The sequence below is a fragment of the Salvelinus alpinus genome, chromosome 1 (assembly GCF_045679555.1).
Source record: "Salvelinus alpinus chromosome 1, SLU_Salpinus.1, whole genome shotgun sequence".
NCBI lineage: Eukaryota > Metazoa > Chordata > Actinopteri > Salmoniformes > Salmonidae > Salvelinus > Salvelinus alpinus.
Genome location: NC_092086.1, coordinates 15,187,096 through 15,212,100, shown reverse-complemented (window position 1 = coordinate 15,212,100; position 25,005 = coordinate 15,187,096). Strand labels below are relative to the sequence as shown.

Sequence of the window (25,005 nt, the reverse complement as noted above, 5' to 3'; positions counted from 1 at the left end):
AACCCCCATCAACTTCCAGCCACAGACAGGCCTTTCAACTACTCACATGGATATCCCTTACAGAGGACCTCGATGGGGGTAGACATCTTCTTCTCACTGATGCGTTCGTACTTCTGTCTCTTAGTGGCAGCCTTCAGGCCCTGCCAGGGCAGACTGCCCAGGTTGAAGTACATCAGGACATAGCCAAGAGACTCCAGGTCATCACGACGAGACTGCTCTGTAGAGGAGAGAGGGAGGGAAAGAGAGGGTCAGGATGTTTGTGTTGTGTACCTGTTCCCAGGTGTGTGTAACTAGTGTATGTGTTGGTTTATATATATGGCCAAAAGTATGTGGACATGTCGAACATCGCATTCCAAAATCATGGGTATTCATATGGAGTTGGTCCACCTTTGCTGCTATAACAGCCTCTTCTGGGAAGGCTTTCCACTAGATGTTGGAACATTGCTGCTATAACAGCCTCTTCTGGGAAGGCTTTCCACTAGATGTTGGAACATTGCTGCTATAACAGCCTCTTCTGGGAAGGCTTTCCACTAGATGTTGGAACATTGCTGCTATAACAGCCTCTTCTGGGAAGGCTTTCCACTAGATGTTGGAACATTGCTGCTATAACAGCCTCTTCTGGGAAGGCTTTCCACTAGATGTTGGAACATTGCTGCTATAACAGCCTCTTCTGGGAAGGCTTTCCACTAGATGTTGGAACATTGCTGCTATAACAGCCTCTTCTGGGAAGGCTTTCCACTAGATGTTGGAACATTGCTGCTATAACAGCCTCTTCTGGGAAGGCTTTCCACTAGATGTTGGAACATTGCTGCTATAACAGCCTCTTCTGGGAAGGCTTTCCACTAGATGTTGGAACATTGCTGCTATAACAGCCTCTTCTGGGAAGGCTTTCCACTAGATGTTGGAACATTGCTGCTATAACAGCCTCTTCTGGGAAGGCTTTCCACTAGATGTTGGAACATTGCTGCTATAACAGCCTCTTCTGGGAAGGCTTTCCACTAGATGTTGGAACATTGCTGCTATAACAGCCTCTTCTGGGAAGGCTTTCCACTAGATGTTGGAACATTGCTGCTATAACAGCCTCTTCTGGGAAGGCTTTCCACTAGATGTTGGAACATTGCTGCTATAACAGCCTCTTCTGGGAAGGCTTTCCACTAGATGTTGGAACATTGCTGCTATAACAGCCTCTTCTGGGAAGGCTTTCCACTAGATGTTGGAACATTGCTGCTATAACAGCCTCTTCTGGGAAGGCTTTCCACTAGATGTTGGAACATTGCTGCTATAACAGCCTCTTCTGGGAAGGCTTTCCACTAGATGTTGGAACATTGCTGCTATAACAGCCTCTTCTGGGAAGGCTTTCCACTAGATGTTGGAACATTGCTGCTATAACAGCCTCTTCTGGGAAGGCTTTCCACTAGATGTTGGAACATTGCTGCTATAACAGCCTCTTCTGGGAAGGCTTTCCACTAGATGTTGGAACATTGCTGCTATAACAGCCTCTTCTGGGAAGGCTTTCCACTAGATGTTGGAACATTGCTGCTATAACAGCCTCTTCTGGGAAGGCTTTCCACTAGATGTTGGAACATTGCTGCGGACCCTTGCTTCCATTCAGCTACAAGGGCATTAGTGATGTTGGGTGATTAGGCCTGACTCGCAGTCAGCGTTCCAATTCAGGTGTTCGATGGGGTTGAGGTCAGGGCTCTGTGCGGGTCAGCCAAGTTCTTCCACACCAATCTCGGCATACCATTTCTGTATGGATCTCGCTTTGTGCACGGGGGCATTGTCATGCTGAAACAGGAAAGGGACTTCCCCAAACTGTTCCCACAGAGCTGGAAGCACAGAATCGTCTAGAATGTAATTGTATGCTGTAGAGTTAAGATTTCCCTTCACTGGAACTAAGGGGCCCGAACCTTGAAAAACAGCCACAGACCATTATTCCTCCTCCACCAAACTTTACAGTTGGCACTATGCATTGGGGCAGGTAGCGTTCTCCTGACATCGGAATAACCTAGATTAATCCGTCAGATTGCCAGATGGTGCAGCATGATTCATCACTCCAGAGAACGCGTTTCCACTGCTCCAGAGTCCTATGGCGGCGAGCTTTACAACATCTTCAGCTGATGCATGGCATGGCGCATGGTGATCTTAGGCTTGTGTGCGGCTGCTCGGCCATGGAAACTCATTTCACGAAGCTCCCGACGAACAGTTCTTGTGCTGACGTTGCTTCCAGACGCAGTTTGGAACTCGGAAGTGTTCTGTTCTGTGAGCTTGTGTGGCCTACCTTCACGGTTGAGCCATTGTTGCTCCTAGACATTTCCACTTCACAATAACAGCACTTACAGTTAACCGGGGCAGCTCTAACAGGGCAGAAATTAAACGAACTGACTGTTGGATAGGTGGCATCCTATGACGGTGCCACTTTGAAAGTCACTGAGCTCTTCAGTACGGACCATTCTACAGCCAATGTTTGTCTATGGAGATTGCATGGCTGTGTGCTCGATTTTATACAGCAAAGGGTGTGGCTGAAATAGCCGAATCCACTAATTTGAAGGGGTGTCCACATACTTTTGTATATATAGTGTATATATCCTACCGATTCCCAGGTGTGTGTTGATGGAAGCGTAGCGCGCGGTGCCGGTCAGGTTCTTGTTCTCGCGGTACGGGATGTGCTGGTGTGTGCGGGCGTCGCGGTACTTCTTGGCCAGGCCAAAGTCGATGATGTACACCAGGTTACCCTTCTTGCCCAGGCCCATCAGGAAGTTGTCTGGCTTCACGTCTCTGTGGATGAAGTTCTTAGAGTGGATGTACTCTATACGGCTGATCTGGAGAGGAGAGAGCTCGATCAATAACAGCTAGTCTGCTCTGGAGAGGACAGCAGAGAGCTTGATCAATAACAACTAGTCTGATCTGGAGAGGAGAGAGCTTGATCAATAACAGCTAGTCTGCTCTGGAGAGGACAGCAGAGAGCTTGATCAATAACAGCTAGTCTCATCTGGAGAGGACAGGAGAGAGCTTGATCAATAACAACTAGGCTGCTCTGGAGAGGAGAGAGTTCGATCAATAACAGCTAGTCTGCTCTGGAGAGGAGAGAGTTCGATCAATAACAGCAAGGCTGATCTGGCCAGCTTGATCAATAGCTAGGCTGATCTGGAGAGGAGAGAGCTTGCTCAATAGCTAGGCTAATCTGGACAGCTTGATCAATAGCTAGGCTGATCTGGAGAGGAGAGAGCTTGCTCAATAGCTAGGCTGATCTGGACAGCTTGATCAATAGCTAGGCTGATCTGGAGAGGAGAGAGCTTGCTCAATAGCTAGGCTGATCTGGACAGCTTGATCAATAGCTAGGCTGATCTGGAGAGGAGCTTGCTCAATAGCTAGGCTGATCTGGACAGCTTGATCAATAGCTAGGCTGATCTTGAGAGGAGAAAGCTTGCTCAATAGCTAGGCTAATCTGGAGAGCTTGATCAATAGCTAGGCTGATCTGGAGAGGAGAGAGCTTGCTCAATAGCTAGGCTGATCTGGACAGCTTGATCAATAGCTAGGCTGATCTGGAGAGGAGCTTGCTCAATAGCTAGGCTGATCTGGACAGCTTGATCAATAGCTAGGCTGATCTGGAGAGGAGCTTGCTCAATAGCTAGGCTGATCTGGACAGGAGAGCTGGCATTAGCATAAGCAATAATGCGCATAGAAAGTGGATATACATGGATGGGTGTCACAATGTTAAAATGAAAACAACTGGAGGACACCTGGTATTATAAACAACTGGAGGACACCTGGTAGTATAAACACCTGGAGGACACCTGGTAGTATAAACACCTGGAGGACACCTGGTAGTATAAACAACTGAAGGACACCTGGTAGTATAAACAACTGGAGAACACCTGGTAGTATAAACAACTGGAGGACACCTGGTAGTATAAACAACTGGAGGACACCTGGTAGTATAAACAACTGGAGGACACCTGGTAGTATAAACACCTGGTAGTATAAACACCTGGAGGACACCTGGTAGTATAAACAACTGGAGAACACCTGGTATTATAAACAACTGGAGGACACCTGGTATTATAAACAACTGGAGGACACCTGGTAGTATAAACAACTGGAGGACACCTGGTAGTATAAACACCTGGTAGTATAAACACCTGGAGGACACCTGGTAGTATAAACAACTGGAGAACACCTGGTAGTATAAACAACTGGAGGACACCTGGTAGTATAAACAACTGGAGGACACCTGGTAGTATAAACACCTGGAGGACACCTGGTAGTATAAACACCTGGAGGACACCTGGTAGTATAAACAACTGGAGGACACCTGGTAGTATAAACAACTGGAGGACACCTGGTAGTATAAACACCTGGAGGACACCTGGTATATAAACACCTGGAGGACACCTGGTATTATAAACAACTGGAGGACACCTGGTATTATAAAACACTACAGCCCTACCATAACAAAAAATTAAGTAGAAGCAATTGCTAATAGGGATGTGCATCTAGATCCAGTGCAGGGGTTTCTCTATACACATCTAGATCCAGGGCAGGGTGTTCTCTATACGCATCTAGATCCAGGGCAGGGGTTTCTCAGCATTAGAAACCCCTGGGCGGGTAGAAATGACAACGGACCTATATATTTACATGACATTTGTATGTAGATTGTTCAGGTTCACCATCGGCAATAGTTGTGGTAGTTTTGCTTCAGACAACGGGATATTGCTGTCCTATGACATCTCTTTTGCTACCTCACTGCATGGTTGAACAAGGAGAAGAGAAGCTCTCTGAGTCAAAACTTCCAAACGGTCTGAACCATTCCATTATGAGACAGGGGTGAAATCCAAAGTTGTGCTATATAGATCTCCCCCTCTAATTGATAGTGTGGTGGTAGATGCCCAGTCTCCCTTATTGGAAGCATCCTACATACACCATAAGACATACCACGCGTGTAGTTTGACTAAGCTAGGGATATTATCTGGGGTTGTTCAGCATGCTAAATGACCTGTAGATCAGTGACTGTCAACACGGCTCCACACAGTTACACACTGAACAACAGGACGCGTCAGTTGTCACAGAAGATGAGAGGTATTTTTCAGGAAGTAGAAAGAACGTAATAAATGTGACTGAACCATCGATTCGGGAACGCTTTGAATCGCTTCTCTGATCGACGCATGCTTAAACATTTGAATCGATGGGTATCGGTGAATCGTTACATCCCTAATTGCTAACTAACTGTCAACAATTTTAGCTGGCTAACTGTGACACCACTGTACTATCAATGTAGATTGGCCATGGACAGTCAATACAATAAATAGCTTTATGATCCAGACTAGACCCATCTGACTGGTTCAACAGTGGGATATATGTGTTGTGTGTATGTACTGACACGTGGAACTGAAACACACTACATGTTAATGTTTTTAAATGGATGTAAATTGTAAAGTCATTTGTCTGTAATGTCTTTTTTGTTTTGTGTCGGACCCCAGTAAAGACTAGCTGTCTCTATTGGCGTCGGCTAACGGGACCCTAATAAATCAAAAACAGGATGGGGAAAAACTAACAAGGAGAAGGAGGAAGACCCTCATTCGGCAATACAAACCTGACACTGCAAATAGAATCGAAGCCAACAAGGAGGTGTTTCTACATCAGCCTGAGGGGCTGCATGGTCACAGTGGGACAAGGCTTCCTAACATTCACAATGGAGGCAGAGTTAAGAGACGGCCAGTGTCATTCAGGATGGGGGTAGCCCCCGTTATAGTGCCCCCCTGAAGGTGGTCCCGTACCCCCAGGTTGGCACGCACCCTGCCTTGGTGCACACACACACACACACACCAGTCTCTCACCATCTGGTCAGCCAGCAGCAGGACAGTCTTCAGGGAGAACTTGCGGGAGCAGAAGTTGAACAGGTCTTCCAGACTAGGTCCTAACAGCTCCATCACCATCACGTTGTAGTCGCCCTCCGCCCCACACCACTTTATCGTTGGGATACCCACTGTAGGGGAGACACACAGGAGAGAGAGAGAGGGGGATGTTAGTCATGTTAAAGTAACCATGTGTTTAATCATATACCCACTGTAGGGGAAACACACAGGAGAGAGACAGGAGAGACAGGAGAGACAGGAGAGAGAGAGACAGGAGAGAGAGAGAGAGAGAGACAGGAGAGAGAGAGAGAGAGAGAGAGAGAGAGAGAGAGACAGGAGACACACAGGAGAGAGACAGGAGACACACAGGAGAGAGACAGGAGAGAGACAGGAGAGAGACAGGAGAGAGAGAGAGAGAGACAGAGAGAGAGAGAGAGATGTTAGTCATGTTAAAGTAACCATGTGTTTAATCATATACCCATTTATACCCACTGTAGGGGGAAAGAGTTAAAGTAACATTTAGGAGAGAAAAAAATATTATTATTCATGTATTATTATGTCTCTAGAAAGTTTGACATTACAGCAAATGACTTGTAACATATTGAGTAGCATTTAGCACCAAGAGGGAGGAGTTAGGAGCTGAAACCAGGAACTAGCCCAAAACTACATCCTATCACAGCACTGGTATGGGGACCAGGATGATACCTCTATGGCAGTAGAACATAACTACATCCTATCACAGCACTGGTATGGGGGCCAGGATGATACCTCTATGGCAGTAGAACATAACTACATCCTATCACAGCACTGGTATGGGGGCCAGGATGATACCACTATGGCAGTAGAACATAACTACATCCTATCACAGCACTGGTATTGGGGCCAGGATGATACCACTATGGCAGTAGAACATAACTACATCCTATCACAGCACTGGTATTGGGGCCAGGATGATACCACTATGGCAGTAGAACATAGATACATCCTATCACAGCACTGGTATTGGGGCCAGGATGATACCACTATGGCAGTAGAACATAACTACATCCTATCACAGCACTGGTATTGGGGCCAGGATGATACCACTATGGCAGTAGAACATAACTACATCCTATCACAGCACTGGTATTGGGGCCAGGATGATACCACTATGGCAGTAGAACATAACTACATCCTATCACAGCACTGGTATTGGGGCCAGGATGATACCACTATGGCAGTAGAACATAACTACATCCTATCACAGCACTGGTATTGGGGCCAGGATGATACCACTATGGCAGTAGAACATAACTACATCCTATCACAGCACTGGTATTGGGGCCAGGATGATACCACTATGGCAGTAGAACATAACTACATCCTATCACAGCACTGGTATTGGGGCCAGGATGATACCACTATGGCAGTAGAACATAACTACATCCTATCACAGCACTGGTATTGGGACCAGGATGATACCACTATGGCAGTAGAACATAACTACATCCTATCACAGCACTGGTATTGGGGCCAGGATGATACCACTATGGCAGTAGAACATAACTACATCCTATCATATCACTGGTATTGGGACCAGGATGATACCACTATGGCAGTAGAACATAACTACATCCTATCACAGCACTGGTATTGGGGCCAGGATGATAGACTGGCCTGCCTGCCTGCCAGCCAGCCTTTAGACTGGCCTGCCTGCCTGCCAGCCAGCCTTTAGACTGGCTGCCTGCCTGCCTGCCTTTAGACTGGCCTGCCTGCCTTTAGACTGGCCTGCCTGCCTGCCTGCCTTTAGACTGGCCGGCCTGCCCTAATACAGTAGAGAGAATAGAGTAGTAGACTGGTGATCAGCATTTTACACTTTACCCAGCTCAGCTACAGACAGACGCTAGTTCACAGAGACACACACACACACACACACACACACACACACACACACACACACACACACACACACACACACACACACACACACACACACACACACACACACACACACACACACACACACACACACACACACACACACACACACACAGGTGTGTTTGTCTCTTAGTCTTAAAGCCAAAGTGTAGCGAGAGACGTGCTTTTAGCATCTGTCATAGTGAGTACATGTCTTCCAGAGTGTGTTCTGAAAGCTGGAGGAGACATATATGGGCTAGCCAGGCGGAGTGTGTGTGTGTGTGTGTGTGTGTGTGTGTGTGTGTTAGCCAGGCTAACATCAGCACAGAGACCATCTCCAATGAGCAGTACACCACACCAGGAAGCTGTTTTTAGCAGCAGCCTGTATATAGGCTACAGTTGAAAACACTAGATAAGGGGTTCTCCAACTTGTTGGGGCCAGGGACCCCCTCATATCTCCAGTGAGACAGAAATAGCATACAGGGGAGTTTATGACTTCGGCAGGGCCGGACGAACCAAGCGTCGGGCCCTGAGAAGGAACATTTTAAAAAGGCCCACCTCTTTGCATCAGAGAGAAAATTTGGCCGTTTTCAAGCTAATTTCCTGCAATTCTAAGTCTGGGTTTAGGTAAAAAGCTGAGGGACGGGCCTGGAGAAATATAACCACTCAAATTAGACAGAGCTATGGATGCATGGACTGACCATCCATGATATCAACACTATAGTTTTACCCGTGTTTTGAGGCTACACAGTGTTTGTTTACATTTACTTTGTTTCCAAACATTGGAGTAAAACCAGGTTATATTTGGGGTTCTGATGGGGTACCACAGTTGAACTAGGCTCATGAAGCATTTATAAGTTATATTCTTCAAGAATCAATGGGTACATCAGGGTTTGCCATACCAAAAACGGATGTAGCAACTAAGGATTCTAGCTTTAAATTACAGTGCTTTTACGTAAAATATATATATATATATATATATATATATAAATAAAATGCAATAAAATAAGTATGGAGTTGAAAAATGTATAATTGGTGGAGTACTGTGGATACCAATATCCCTGTGAGCCTCCCAGACCCATGTAGCTGAGGGTTAACAACAGAACATTTTAAATGAATAATATTACATTGTTTTACACCCTCTAAACGTATTCACAGATCCATTGGCCAAAATCTGTTCATAGAAATAAGCAGGATTTTTTACATGAATATTTTGAGATCCGCGGACCACCAAGGGATTTAATATTCCGTTTTTAGATGTATTTAACTGGGCAAGTCAGAACAAATTCTTATTTACAATGACGGCCTACCCCTGGCCAAACCCTCCCTTTAGCCCGGACGATGCTGGGCCAAATTGTGCGACGCCCTGTGTGACTCCAGATCACAGCCGGTTGTGATACAGCCCAGAATTGAACCAGGTAGTGACACCTCTAGCACTGAGATGCAGTGCCTTAGACCGCTGCGCCACTCGGGAGCCCCCATACTGATACAGCAACATATATTTAGAAGAAGCTCAACCTCAGACTACATAGACCAGACTACTGGATATATTAAGCAGCAGAATGTACAGTGTCCATCTAAGGACCTGTAGGGTCACTCAGCACTAAATAGCCTGTCTGTGTCCCATATGGCACCCTAGTCCCTATATAGTACACTCATTTTGATCAGACCACTATGGGCCCTGGTCAAAAGTAGTGCACTATAAAGGGAATAGGGTGCCATAGAGCTCTGGTCAAAAGTAGTGCACTATAAAGGGAATAGGGTGCCGTATGGGACAGAACTCGAGTCTAAAATAGCTTCCTCCCATCTGGTTCTGTTCCAGGACCTGGGATGTATTCATTAGGGTAAAACGTACCAAAACATATTGCAACAACAAATGTTGTGTTTCTTATTGGACACGTTCAGGTAGTCCCTCCCTGTTTCAGTCTGTTTCCTACCGTAGAGCAATATAAATATATATGTCATACTGATTATCCAATATTGATAGAGTAACATGGTGTGTGTTGACCCAGTGGTCAGTAGGATAATGAGGACTATGGTGTGTATTGACCCAGTGGTCAGTAGGATAATGAGGACTATGGTGTGTTTTGACCCAGTGGTCAATAGGATAATGAGGACTATGGTGTGTATTGACCCAGTGGTCAGTAGGGTAATGAGGACTACGGTGTGTATTGATCCAGTGGTCAGTAGGATAATGAGGACTATGGTGTGTATTGACCCAGTGGTCAGTAGGATAATGAGGACTATGGTGTGTATTGACCCAGTGGTCAGTAGGATAATGAGGACTATGGTGTGTTTTGACCCAGTGGTCAGTAGGGTAATGAGGACTGGTGTGTTTTGACCCAGTGGTCAGTAGGATAATGAGGACTATGGGGATAATAATGATGGTCGTGCAGCATTGCGTCATCTCTCTTTGATCATATAATACAACATGGTTGTGCTTTGTTCTTGCTGCTACACCGGAGGCTCATTTTACCACGCACACACACTGTATGAATATTCATGAGCTGGAGGATGGATGGTGCCCCAGAGAAGAGGAATGCAGTGAGCGACTCCGCCCCTCCCCCACACCTCCCTCCTTCCCCTTCCGTCTATTCCACCCTCTCCTCCCCAGGCACACACACCATCTGGCCAAAGAGAGGGAGGGAGAGTGAGAGAGAGTGAGGGAAAGTGAGATAGAGAGAGGGAGGGAGAGAGAGGGAGGGAGAGAGCAGATAAAAGGAGGGAGATGAGAGATGGAACTAGAGGAAAGGGGTAAAAAAAAAAGAGAACGGCAAATGAGAAAAGAGAGAAGACAGAGAGAGGATAGAGGAGAGAAGACAGAGAACGGATAGAGGAGAGAAGACAGAGAGAGGATAGAGGAGAGAAGACAGAGAACGGAAGGAGAGAAGACAGAGAGAGGATAGAAGACAGAGAGAGGATAGAGGAGAGAAGACAGAGAGAGGATAGAGGAGAGAAGACAGAGAACGGATAGAGGAGAGAAGACAGAGAACGGATAGAGGAGAGAAGACAGAGAGAGGATAGAGGAGAGAAGACAGAGAGAGGATAGAGGAGAGAAGACAGAGAACGGATAGAGGAGAGAAGACAGAGAACGGATAGAGGAGAGAAGACAGAGAGAGGATAGAGGAGAGAAGACAGAGAGAGGATAGAGGAGAGAAGACAGAGAGAGGATAGAGGAGAGAAGACAGAGAACGGATAGAGGAGAGAAGACAGAGAACGGATAGAGGAGAGAAGACAGAGAACGGATAGAGGAGAGATGACAGAGAAAGGATAGAACCAATGATGGAGAGATAGAGAGGTGAGGGGATTGGTGGAGGAGAGGGGAGCAGTGAAAGAGAAGGAAATAGGGGATGAACGAATGAGACCCACAGGGCTCCAGGAACCCAGGTTCTCTCTCCATCCTGTCCCAATGTCAGAGCACCCTGCTGGGGCGACACTCCAGGGGAGAGGGGCTGGAGGGCTGTGGTGGAGATAAGCCTGTTACTGGGAGTGCAGGGTGTTACACACACAAAAGCTTGCACTTGCATACGTACGAGCACACCGCATGGGGGAAACACACCTTTAAACAACACACACCCTGGAGGGGGAAACACACCTTTAAACAACACACACCCTGGAGGGGGGAAACACACCTTTAAACAACACACACCCTGGAGGGGGAAACACACCTTTAAACAACACACACCCTGGAGGGGGAAACACACCTTTAAACAACACACACCCTGGAGGGGGAAACACACCTTTAAACAACACACACCCTGGAGGGGGGAAACACACCTTTAAACAACACACACCCTGGAGGGGGGAAACACACCTTTAAACAACACACACCCTGGAGGGGGGAAACACACCTTTAAACAACACACACCCTGGAGGGGGGAAACACACCTTTAAACAACACACACCCTGGAGGGGGAAACACACCTTTAAACAACACACACCCTGGAGGGGGGAAACACACCTTTAAACAACACACACCCTGGAGGGGGAAACACACCTTTAAACAACACACACCCTGGAGGGGGAAACACACCTTTAAACAACACACACCCTGGAGGGGGGAAACACACCTTTAAACAACACACACCCTGGAGGGGGGAAACACACCTTTAAACAACACACACCCTGGAGGGGGGAAACACACCTTTAAACAACACACACCCTGGAGGGGGGAAACACACCTTTAAACAACACACACCCTGGAGGGGGGAAACACACCTTTAAACAACACACACCCTGGAGGGGGGAAACACACCTTTAAACAACACACACCCTGGAGGGGGGAAACACACCTTTAAACAACACACACCCTGGAGGGGGGAAACACACCTTTAAATAACAAAATAACACACACCCTGGAGGGGGAAACACACCTTTAAACAACACACACCCTGGAGGGGGTAACACACCTTTAAACAACACACACCCTGGAGGGGGGAAACACACCTTTAAACAACACACTGGTCAGTGGGACTAGGACACACATGCACAGAGGATCCAGACTGACCAAACGGCCAGGGTAAAGGTCACAGAGGATCCAGACTGACCGAACGGCCAGGGTAAAGGTCACAGAGGATCCGGACTGACCGAACGGCCAGGGTAAAGGTCACAGAGGATCCAGACTGACCGAACGGCCAGGGTAAAGGTCACAGAGGATCCGGACTGACCGAACGGCCAGGGTAAAGGTCACAGAGGATCCGGACTGACCGAACGGCCAGGGTAAAGGTCACTGAGGATCCGGACTGACCGAACGGCCAGGGTAAAGGTCACAGAGGATCCGGACTGACCGAACGGCCAGGGTAAAGGTCACAGAGGATCCGGACTGACCGAACGACCAGGGTAAAGGTCACAGAGGATCCGGACTGACCGAACGGCCAGGGTAAAGGTCACAGAGGATCCAGACTGACCGAACGGCCAGGGTAAAGGTCACAGAGGATCCAGACTGACCGAACGGCCAGGGTAAAGGTCACAGAGGATCCGGACTGACCGAACGGCCAGGGTAAAGGTCACAGAGGATCCAGACTGACCGAACGGCCAGGGTAAAGGTCACAGAGGATCCAGACTGACCGAACGGCCAGGGTAAAGGTCACAGAGGATCCGGACTGACCGAACGGCCAGGGTAAAGGTCACAGAGGATCCGGACTGACCGAACGGCCAGGGTAAAGGTCACAGAGGATCCAGACTGACCGAACGGCCAGGGTAAAGGTCACAGAGGATCCGGACCGACTTGCCAGGGTAAAGGTCAGAGGATCCAGACTGACTTGCCAGGGTAAAGGTCACTGAGGATCCGGACTGACTTGCCAGGGTAAAGGTCACAGAGGATCCAGACTGACTTGCCAGGGTAAAGGTCACAGAGGATCCAGACTGACTTGCCAGGGTAAAGGTCACAGAGGATCCAGACTGACTTGCCAGGGTAAAGGTCACAGAGGATCCGGACTGACTTGCCAGGGTAAAGGTCACAGAGGATCCGGACTGACTTGCCAGGGTAAAGGTCACAGAGGATCCAGACTGACTTGCCAGGGTAAAGGTCACTGAGGATCCGGATTGACTTGCCAGGGTAAAGGTCACAGAGGATCCGGACTGACTTGCCAGGGTAAAGGTCACAGAGGATCCGGACTGACTTGCCAGGGTAAAGGTCACAGAGGATCCGGATTGACTTGCCAGGGTAAAGGTCATAGAGGATCCGGACTGACTTGCCAGGGTAAAGGTCACAGAGGATCCGGACCGACTTGCCAGGGTAAAGGTCACAGAGGATCCGGACCGACTTGCCAGGGTAAAGGTCACAGAGGATCCGGACCGACTTGCCAGGGTAAAGGTCAGAGGATCCAGACTGACTTCCCAGGGTAAAGGTCACAGAGGATCCGGACCGACTTGCCAGGGTAAAGGTCAGAGGATCCAGACTGACTTCCCAGGGTAAAGGTCACTGAGGATCCGGACTGACTTGCCAGGGTAAAGGTCACTGAGGATCCGGATTGACTTGCCAGGGTAAAGGTCAGAGAGGATCCAGATTGACTTGCCAGGGTAAAGGTCACAGAGGATCCGGACTGACTTGCCAGGGTAAAGGTCACAGAGGATCCGGACCGACTTGCCAGGGTAAAGATCACAGAGGATCCGGACTGACATAGTGGTGAGGCTGAATGTAAATGTAGACAGGGTTAACCCCAGGGCTAACTGGCTCTGTCCTGTTACTCAGCTAATAACCTCAGGACAGGGTTAACCCCAGGCTAACCTGGCTCTGTCCTGTTACTCAGCTAATAACCTCAGGACAGGGTTAACCCCAGGGCTAACCTGGCACTGTCCTGATACTCAGCTAATAACCTCAGGATAGGGTTAACCCCAGGCTAACCTGGCTCTGTCCTGATACTTAGCTAATAACCTCAGGACAGGGTTAACCCCAGGCTAACCTGGCTCTGTCCTGTTACTCAGCTAATAACCTCAGGACAGGGTTAACCCCAGGCTAACCTGGCTCTGTCCTGTTACTCAGCTAATAACCTCAGGACAGGGTTAACCCCAGGCTAACTGGCTCTGTCCTGTTACTCAGCTAATAACCTCAGGATAGGGTTAACCCCAGGCTAACCTGGCTCTGTCCTGTTACTCAGCTAATTACTCAGTATTCCAGTTAGAGGTCAACAATACATTAAAGTACTACAGAATTCCAGTGAGTACAGGGTTTCCTTTCTATTTTGAAGTCTTTCTGATAGCCCACTACAGGCTGTTTGATGGGAGCAAGCCGTCGACTTTTCCACCTCAGCTATTTACACCACACTCTCCATCTACACCAGGATCTTAAGAGCTACGCGGTCCGGTTCTGTGAGCTTGTGTGGCCTACCACTTTGCGGCTGAGCCGTTGTTGCCACTAGGCATCTCCACTTCACAATAACAGCACTCACAGTTAACTGGGGCAGCTCTAGCAGGGCAGAAATTTGACAAACTGACTTGTTTGAAAGGTGGCATCGTATGACGGTGCCACGTTGAAAGTCACTGAGCTGTTCAGTACTGGCCATTGTGTGCTCGATTTTCTATACCTGTCAACATGTGTGCCTGAAATAGCCAAATCCACTCATTTGAAGGAGTGTCATCTACTTTGAGTAGATAAAAGCTGGTAGGATGACCACTAGGCCAGTTACAGGAGTGATCTAGATGAGAGCTGGTAGGATGACCACTAGGCCAGTTACAGGAGTGATCTAGATGAGAGCTGGTAGGATGACCACTAGGCCAGTTACAGGAGTGATCTAGATGAGAGCTGGTAGGATGACCACTAGGCCAGTTACAGGAGTGATCTAGATGAGAGCTGGTAGGATGACCACTAGGCCAGTTACAGGAGTGATCTAGATGAGCTGGTAGGATGACCACTGGGCCAGTTACAGGAGTGATCTAGATGAGAGCTGGTAGGATGACCACTGGGCCAGTTACAGGAGTGATCTAGATGAGAGCTGGTAGGATGACCACTAGGCCAGTTACAGGAGTGATCTAGATGAGAGCTGGTAGGATGACCACTAGGCCAGTTACAGGAGTGATCTAGATGAGCTGGTAGGATGACCACTAGGCCAGTTACAGGAGTGATCTAGATGAGAGCTGGTCGGATGACCACTGGGCCAGTTACAGGAGTGATCTAGATGAGAGCTGGTAGAATGACCACTAGGCCAGTTACAGTGATCTAGATAATAGCTGGTAGGATGACCACTAGGCCAGTTACAGTGATCTAGATGAGAGCTGGTAGGATGACCACTAGGCCAGTTACAGTGATCTAGATGAGAGCTGGTAGAATGACCACTAGGCCAGTTACAGTGATCTAGATGAGAGCTGGTAGAATGACCACTAGGCCAGTTACAGGAGTGATCTAGATGAGAGCTGGTCGGATGACCACTGGGCCAGTTACAGGAGTGATCTAGATGAGAGCTGGTAGAATGACCACTAGGCCAGTTACAGTGATCTAGATAATAGCTGGTAGGATGACCACTAGGCCAGTTACAGTGATCTAGATGAGAGCTGTTAGGATGACCACTAGGCCAGTTACAGTGATCTAGATGAGAGCTGGTAGAATGACCACTAGGCCAGTTACAGTGATCTAGATGAGAGCTGGTAGGATGACCACTAGGCCAGTTACAGTGATCTAGATAAGAGCTGGTAGGATGACCACTAGGCCAGTTACAGGAGTCATCTAGATGAGAGCTGGTAGGATGACCACTAGGCCAGTTACAGGAGTCATCTAGATGAGAGCTGGTAGGATGACCACTAGCCCAGTTACAGGAGTGATCTAGATAAGAGCTGGTAGGATGACCACTAGGCCAGTTACAGGAGTCATCTAGATGAGAGCTGGTAGGATGACCACTAGGCCAGTTACAGGAGTCATCTAGATGAGAGCTGGTAGGATGACCACTAGGCCAGTTACAGTGATCTAGATAATAGCTGGTAGGATGACCACTAGGCCAGTTACAGTGATCTAGATGAGAGCTGGTAGGATGACCACTAGGCCAGTTACAGTGATCTAGATGAGAGCTGGTAGGATGACCACTAGGCCAGTTACAGTGATCTAGATGAGAGCTGGTAGGATGACCACTAGGCCAGTTACAGTGATCTAGATGAGAGCTGGTAGGATGACCACTAGGCCAGTTACAGGAGTGATCTAGATGAGAGCTGGTAGGATGACCACTAGGCCAGTTACAGTGATCTAGATAATAGCTGGTAGGATGACCACTAGGCCAGTTACAGTGATCTAGATGAGAGCTGGTAGGATGACCACTAGGCCAGTTACAGGAGTGATCTAGATGAGAGCTGGTAGGATGACCACTAGGCCAGTTACAGTGATCTAGATAATAGCTGGTAGGATGACCACTAGGCCAGTTACAGTGATCTAGATGAGAGCTGGTAGGATGACCACTAGGCCAGTTACAGTGATCTAGATGAGAGCTGGTAGGATGACCACTAGGCCAGTTACAGTGATCTAGATAAGAGCTGGTAGGATGACCACTAGGCCAGTTACAGTGATCTAGATGAGAGCTGGTAGGATGACCACTAGGCCAGTTATAGTGATCTAGATGAGAGCTGGTAGGATGACCACTAGGCCAGTTACAGTGATCTAGATAAGAGCTGGTAGGATGACCACTAGGCCAGTTACAGGAGTGATCTAGATAAGAGCTGGTAGGATGACCACTAGGCCAGTGGGACAGATGGATGGTGTAGTGTCGTACCTCCTCCCTGCATCATCTTGTAGATCTTGCTCTCGATGTGGAGCTGCGGGTGCTTGGTCTTCACACATTCTAGCTTGATGGCCACCTCCTCTCCTACCGAGATATCAGTACCTAGAGAGAAAGACAAACACATTACATATTAACACTCAGAATTGGTCATCTTCTTCATTGACTATGTTAAGACAGCTTGCAGGATTCCTGAAGAAACTGGATTTGTTACCGAACAAGTCTTGCACTACAACTCCACCACACATCACGAAATGGAAATATTCACAGACCAGATGTTGTAGCCGAATTACACGCACAGGATCATAGGGCTCACTCATACATCCACACCACAATATCATAGGCTCACTCATACATCCACACCACAGGATCATAGGCTCACTCATACATCCACACCACAATATCATAGGCTCACTCGTACATCCACACCACAGGATCATAGGCTCACTCATACATCCACACCACAGGATCATAGGGCTCACTCATACATCCACACCACAATATCATAGGCTCACTCATACATCCACACCACAGGATCATAGGCTCACTCATACATCCACACCACAGGATCATAGGCTCACTCATACATCCACACCACAGGATCATAGGCTCACTCATACATCCACACCACAGGCTCACTCATACATCCACACCACAGGCTCACTCATACATCCACACCACAGGATCATAGGCTCACTCATACATCCACACCACAGGCTCACTCATACATCCACACCACAGGCTCACTCATACATCCACACCACAGGATCATAGGCTCACTCATACATCCACACCACAGGATCATAGGCTCACTCATACATCCACACCACAGGATCATAGACTCACTCATACATCCACACCACAGGATCATAGGCTCACTCATACATCCACACCACAGGATCATAGGCTCACTCATACATCCACACCACAGGATCATAGGCTCACTCATACATCCACACCACAGGATCATAGGCTCACTCATACATCCACACCACAGGATCATAGGCTCACTCATACATCCACACCACAGGATCATAGGGCTGGGCGATAAGGCCTAAAACTCATCTTGATTTTCTCAAACGTATGGCCGATTCACGAGATATATTTATATATATATATATATATACACAGTATCAGTCAAAGGTTAGGACACACCAACACATTCAAGGGTTTTTGAGATCATGCCAAGAGCGTGCAAAGCTGTCATCAAGGCAAAGGGTGGCTACTTTGAAGAATCTAAAATATATGTTTATTTGTGTAACACTTTTTTGGTTACTACATGATTCCATATGTGTTATTTCATAGTTTTGATGTCTTCACTCTTATTCTACAATGTAGAAAATAGTCAAAATAAAGAAACCCTTGAATAAGTAGGTGTCCAAACCTTTGACTGGTACTGTATATCTCGTTTTTTAAATGTTCTCGTTTTTTTTAAATGTTAATTGTTGTACAATTAAAAGGTCAAATACACAGCATTTAAAACAGTCAGCAATAATCTAATGAATTCAGGGATTGTGAAATGATACCATGGCTGAATATACTCCTTCCACAACCATAAGACATTAACATGTTAGTATTTTAGTACATGTTCTTATTCAGAGCAACCTACAGGACTAATTAGGGTTAAGTGCCTTGCTCAAGGGCATATCAACATCTATTTTTTGACCTAGTCGGCTCTGGGATTCGAACCAGTGACCTTTCGGTTAATGGACCAAAGCTCATAACCTCTAGGTTAAATAGTTTTAACTGCTTTTTGTTGTTGTTGTTGCAATAATCACAGATCTGGCTTTCAGGTCTGTCTATAAAAACGTACACATGTAAGCAGAACCATGCATACTGCACATTTACTAATAATGTAGCAGGCATTATAGAACATTAACACAGGTCTCAAACAATCGGTCAAGCACTAGCCCACGTGCTCGTAAGTAGACAGCTAAATACTTAGATTTTAAGTTTAGCCAACTTGGATCTATCTGCTAGCTAACTAGGCAAACCATTTAAATGGTGATGAACACACCATTCTGTACGTCTCCAGCTGTTTGAACAGCATGTTAGCCTGTCCACTTTGTTCAGATGGTGGAATCAAGTGGCCTACCTGATTCATCAGAATGAGAACGAGTTGAAAATTCCTTGTATAATTGTTTTTATAAATAACAGACTAAACCGCTAGTATAACTGTCTTTATTTGACTAAAATGCTGCTGGCGATATGTGATACTGTAATGCATGTGAAACAAATTGGGCATTCCTTTCCCAGAATCAATGTTCATTGATACTCCTGTTGTAGTAGTGTAGCTCTGCTCTCAATCTGAGGAGTTGAGACATAAACAGGGGATTGGTTTGAAATGTTAATTTGTTTTTGTGAGTGACAGGGGGAGGGGCTTGGTAGCAGGGGCTTGGTGTGTGTATGTAAACTACAGAGGAAGAGGAGAAGCAAGAGGTTTCACTCGACAAAATCTGTCCAAAAATAAGCCCAATGCGTTTCTATGCGCTTATTTTGGACCTAAGCTTGTCGCCTGCCTTTCCGCCTTTGGGACATTGTTAGGGCGGAGACATGAGCATCTCGTCACTATATCCAGATCTCTGGTGTAAATGGGAAGGTGCACAGCAGAGAAGGAGCGAACGAGACCAAGACGACATGAGAACAAGCGGACATAAACACTCATAAAATAAAAAAATTATAAAATGTTTTATTCTGCGATACAGGTAGAAGGAATATCACGCAAAAACAGTTATTATTATTATATTATAATCCACTTCATTAGAAAACAAACGCCTCAATCAGCTTTACTCATCAGTAAATGTACGAGCAGCCCAAGCCATCCCAGTGTCAATCAAACACGGCCCTACAGAAACACATCCTGTCCGTGATTAAACCATCTCAGTTCCTGCTGAAAACACATCCTGTCCGTGACTAAACCATCTCAGTTCCTGCTGAAAACACATCCTGTCCGTGATTAAACCATCTCAGTTCCTGCTGAAAACACATCCTGTCCGTGATTAAACCATCTCAGTTCCTGCTGAAAACACATCCTGTCCGTGACTAAACCATCTCAGTTCCTGCTGAAAACACATCCTGTCCGTGATTAAACCATCTCAGTTCCTGCTGAAAACACATCCTGTCCGTGATTAAACCATCTCAGTTCCTGCTGAAAACACATCCTGTCCGTGATTAAACCATCTCAGTTCCTGCTGAAAACACATCCTGTCCGTGATTAAACCATCTCAGTTCCTGCTGAAAACACATCCTGTCCGTGATTAAACCATCTCAGTTCCTGCTGAAAACACATCTTGTCTGTGATTAAACCATCTCAGTTCCTGCTGAAAACACATCCTGTCCGTGATTAAACCATCTCAGTTCCTGCTGAAAACACATCCTGTCCGTGACTAAACCATCTCAGTTCCTGCTGAAAACACATCCTGTCTGTGATTGGCTGTCTGAGTCATGAGCACCAACTCTACCACCTAATCTCTTCTACAGTCTCTCCATCCCTCCCTTTCACTGTCTTTCTGTCTCCCCCCTTTCCCTAGTCTCTCCATCCCTCCCTTTCACTGTCTTTCTTTCTCCCCCCTTTCCCAAGTCTCTCCATCCCTCCCTTTCACTGTCTTTCTTTCTCCCCCCTTTCCCTAGTCTTTTCGATAACTCTGTCCCCCCCCCCGTCTTCTGGCATGGCTGTAGGCGAGTGGGATCCCTCAATATTCATCGTCACCAACTTGTTACGACAGCATTCCCTAAATAACCAACGTTGCAATACAATAACACTGCTTCTCAGCACTCATCCGTCCTACTGTTGATGGACAGATGGGTGACAACCCCATCTGTCATCCTTCCTACTGTTCATGGACAGATGGGTGACAACCCCATCTGTCATCCTTCCAACTGTTCATGGACAGATTGGTGATAACACCATCTCTCAAGCATCCAACAAAAATCTCTGTTCTGGACCCATTCATCAACAACATCCGTGGGTCTCGTTCAGTAAGCACCAAACTAAAGATAAAGGTCAGAAATGGAGAGTTACTATCTAAGCAGCTATACAGTGGTGTGTCCTAATGAACATGACCCTGGTGTAACCCCCACCCCAAGATCAATATAAGGATGGGGGAGGGAGAGGGAATTTAAATCCCACTCGGAGGTCCCCTCCCCCCGGTCCAATCCCACTCGGAGGTCCCCTCCCCCCGGTCCAATCCCACTCGGAGGTCCCCTCCCCCCGGTCCAATCCCACTCGGAGGTCCCCTCCCCCCGGTCCAATCCCACTCGGAGGTCCCCTCCCCCCGGTCCAATCCCACTCGGAGGTCCCCTCCCCCTGGTCCAATCCCACTCGGAGGTCCCCTCCCCCCGGTCCAATCCCACTCGGAGGTCCCCTCCCCCTGGTCCAATCCCACTCGGAGGTCCCCTCCCCCCGGTCCAATCCCACTCGGAGGTCCCCTCCCCCCGGTCCAATCCCACTCGGAGGTCCCCTCCCCCTGGTCCAATCCCACTCGGAGGTCCCCTCCCCCCGGTCCAATCCCACTCGGAGGTCCCCTCCCCCTGGTCCAATCCCACTCGGAGGTCCCCTCCCCCTGGTCCAATCCCGCTGGAGGCCATGCACGAATACTGTGGTTGGCCAAGACTCACTTGTGTCAATAATTCAGATGATTTTCCTGACTCAATTACAAACAGAGGGCTTCACTTCTCCCATCATATTATAAGGGGCTCTTTCTTCATACTAAACAGAAGTTGAATGAACTGGAAAAGAGTGTCTTCTAATTGACAAATATTGATACAGATGTACAAGTGCATCAGCATTATAGGGAAATCAATCCTTTGTCATTTTCTGAACACAAGTGCAAAGAGAGGCCCAGCTCCAGTATCCTCCTGGTACGGCCTGTGTAATGTTATGGACAGATCAGTATCCTCCTGGTACGGCCTGTGTAATGTTATGGACAGGTCAGTATCCTCCTGGTACGGCCTGTGTAATGTTATGGACAGGTCAGTATCCTCCTGGTACGGCCTGTGTAATGTTATGGACAGATCAGTATCCTCCTGGTACGGCCTGTGTAATGTTATGGACAGGTCAGTATCCTCCTGGTACGGCCTGTGTAATGTTATAGACAGGTCAGTATCCTTCTGGTACGGCCTGTGTAATGTTATAGACAGGTCAGTATCCTCCTGGTACGGCCTGTGTAATGTTATGGACAGATCAGTATCCTCCTGGTACGGCCTGTGTAATGTTATGGACAGGTCAGTATCCTCCTGGTACGGCCTGTGTAATGTTATGGACAGGTCAGTATCCTCCTGGTACGGCCTGTGTTATGTTATGGACAGGTCAGTATCCTCCTGGTACGGCCTGTGTAATGTTATAGACAGGTCAGTATCCTCCTGGTACGGCCTGTGTAATGTTATGGACAGATCAGGATCCTCCTGGTACGGCCTGTGTAATGTTATAGACAGGTCAGTATCCTCCTGGTACGGCCTGTGTAATGTTATGGACAGGTCAGTATCCTCCTGGTACGGCCTGTGTAATGTTATGGACAGATCAGTATCCTCCTGGTACGGCCTGTGTAATGTTATGGACAGGTCAGTATCCTCCTGGTACGGCCTGTGTAATGTTATGGACAGGTCAGTATCCTCCTGGTACGGCCTGTGTAATGTTATGGACAGGTCAGTATCCTCCTGGTACGGCCTGTGTAATGTTATGGACAGGTCAGTATCCTCCTGGTACGGCCTGTGTAATGTTATGGACAGGTCAGGATCCTCCTGGTACGGCCTGTGTAATGTTTTTGACAGGTCAGTATCCTCCTGGTACGGCCTGTGTAATGTTATGGACAGGTCAGTATCCTCCTGGTACGGCCTGTGTAATGTTATAGACAGGTCAGTATCCTCCTGGTACGGCCTGTGTAATGTTATAGACAGGTCAGGATCCTCCTGGTACGGCCTGTGTAATGTTATGGACAGGTCAGGATCCTCCTGGTACGGCCTGTGTAATGTTATGGACAGGTCAGTATCCTCCTGGTACGGCCTGTGTAATGTTATGGACAGGTCAGTATCCTCCTGGTACGGCCTGTGTAATGTTATAGACAGGTCAGGATCCTCCTGGTACGGCCTGTGTAATGTTATGGACAGGTCAGGATCCTCCTGGTACGGCCTGTGTAATGTTATAGACAGGTCAGTATCCTCCTGGTACGGCCTGTGTAATGTTATGGACAGGTCAGTATCCTCCTGGTACGGCCTGTGTAATGTTATGGACAGGTCAGGATCCTCCTGGTACGGCCTGTGTAATGTTATAGACAGGTCAGTATCCTCCTGGTACGGCCTGTGTAATGTTATGGACAGATCAGTATCCTCCTGGTACGGCCTGTGTAATGTTATGGACAGGTCGGTATCCTCCTGGTACGGCCTGTGTAATGTTATGGACAGGTCAGTATCCTCCTGGTACGGCCTGTGTAATGTTATGGACAGGTCAGGATCCTCCTGGTACGGCCTGTGTAATGTTATAGACAGGTCAGTATCCTCCTGGTACGGCCTGTGTAATGTTATGGACAGATCAGTATCCTCCTGGTACGGCCTGTGTAATGTTATGGACAGGTCAGTATCCTCCTGGTACGGCCTGTGTAATGTTATGGACAGGTCAGGATCCTCCTGGTACGGCCTGTGTAATGTTATAGACAGGTCAGTATCCTCCTGGTACGGCCTGTGTAATGTTATGGACAGGTCAGTATCCTCCTGGTACGGCCTGTGTAATGTTATGGACAGGTCAGTATCCTCCTGGTACGGCCTGTGTAATGTTATGGACAGGTCAGGATCCTCCTGGTACGGCCTGTGTAATGTTATAGACAGGTCAGGATCCTCCTGGTACGGCCTGTGTAATGTTATAGACAGGTCAGTATCCTCCTGGTACGGCCTGTGTAATGTTATGGACAGGTCAGGATCCTCCTGGTACGGCCTGTGTAATGTTATGGACAGGTCAGGATCCTCCCGGTACGGCCTGTGTAATGTTATAGACAGGTCAGTATCCTCCCGGTACGGCCTGTGTAATGTTATGGACAGGTCAGGATCCTCCCGGTACGGCCTGTGTAATGTTATGGACAGGTCAGGATCCTCCTGGTACGGCCTGTGTAATGTTATGGACAGATCAGTATCCTCCTGGTACGGCCTGTGTAATGTTATGGACAGGTCAGGATCCTCCTGGTACGGCCTGTGTAATGTTATAGACAGGTCAGTATCCTCCTGGTACGGCCTGTGTAATGTTATGGACAGGTCAGTATCCTCCTGGTACGGCCTGTGTAATGTTATGGACAGGTCAGGATCCTCCTGGTACGGCCTGTGTAATGTTATGGACAGGTCAGTATCCTCCTGGTACGGCCTGTGTAATGTTATGGACAGGTCAGTATCCTCCTGGTACGGCCTGTGTAATGTTATGGACAGGTCAGTATCCTCCTGGTACGGCCTGTGTAATGTTATGGACAGGTCAGTATCCTCCTGGTACGGCCTGTGTAATGTTATGGACAGGTCAGGATCCTCCTGGTACGGCCTGTGTAATGTTATGGACAGGTCAGTATCCTCCTGGTACGGCCTGTGTAATGTTATGGACAGGTCAGGATCCTCCTGGTACCGGCCTGTGTAATGTTATAGACAGGTCAGTATCCTCCTGGTACGGCCTGTGTAATGTTATGGACAGGTCAGTATCCTCCTGGTACGGACTGTGTAATGTTACAGACAGGTCAGGATCCTCCTGGTACGGCCTGTGTAATGTTATAGACAGGTCAGGATCCTCCTGGTACGGCCTGTGTAATGTTATGGACAGGTCAGGATCCTCCTGGTACGGCCTGTGTAATGTTATAGACAGGTCAGTATCCTCCTGGTACGGCCAGTGTAATGTTATGGACAGGTCAGTATCCTCCTGGTACGGCCTGTGTAATGTTATGGACAGGTCAGTATCCTCCTGGTACGGCCTGTGTAATGTTATGGACAGGTCAGTATCCTCCTGGTACGGCCAGTGTAATGTTATGGACAGGTCAGTATCCTCCTGGTACGGCCTGTGTAATGTTATGGACAGGTCAGTATCCTCCTGGTAC

The 25,005-nt window shown here is 47.8% G+C and overlaps 1 protein-coding gene across 2 annotated transcripts in view; it reads right to left on the bottom strand.

The window, feature by feature from the left end:
• The window catches only part of csnk1da (casein kinase 1, delta a), a 74,306-nt gene that overhangs the window by 23,213 nt on the left and 26,088 nt on the right, over nt 1–25,005 (bottom strand). For both annotated transcript variants that reach the window (XM_071392227.1, XM_071392235.1), the window contains exons 2-5: nt 16,943–17,053; nt 5,838–5,986; nt 2,594–2,822; nt 47–217 (exon numbers count right to left, since the gene is read on the bottom strand). In XM_071392227.1, the coding sequence (XP_071248328.1) occupies nt 47–217; nt 2,594–2,822; nt 5,838–5,986; nt 16,943–17,053 (660 nt within the window). The remainder of the gene's footprint in view (nt 1–46; nt 218–2,593; nt 2,823–5,837; nt 5,987–16,942; nt 17,054–25,005) is intronic.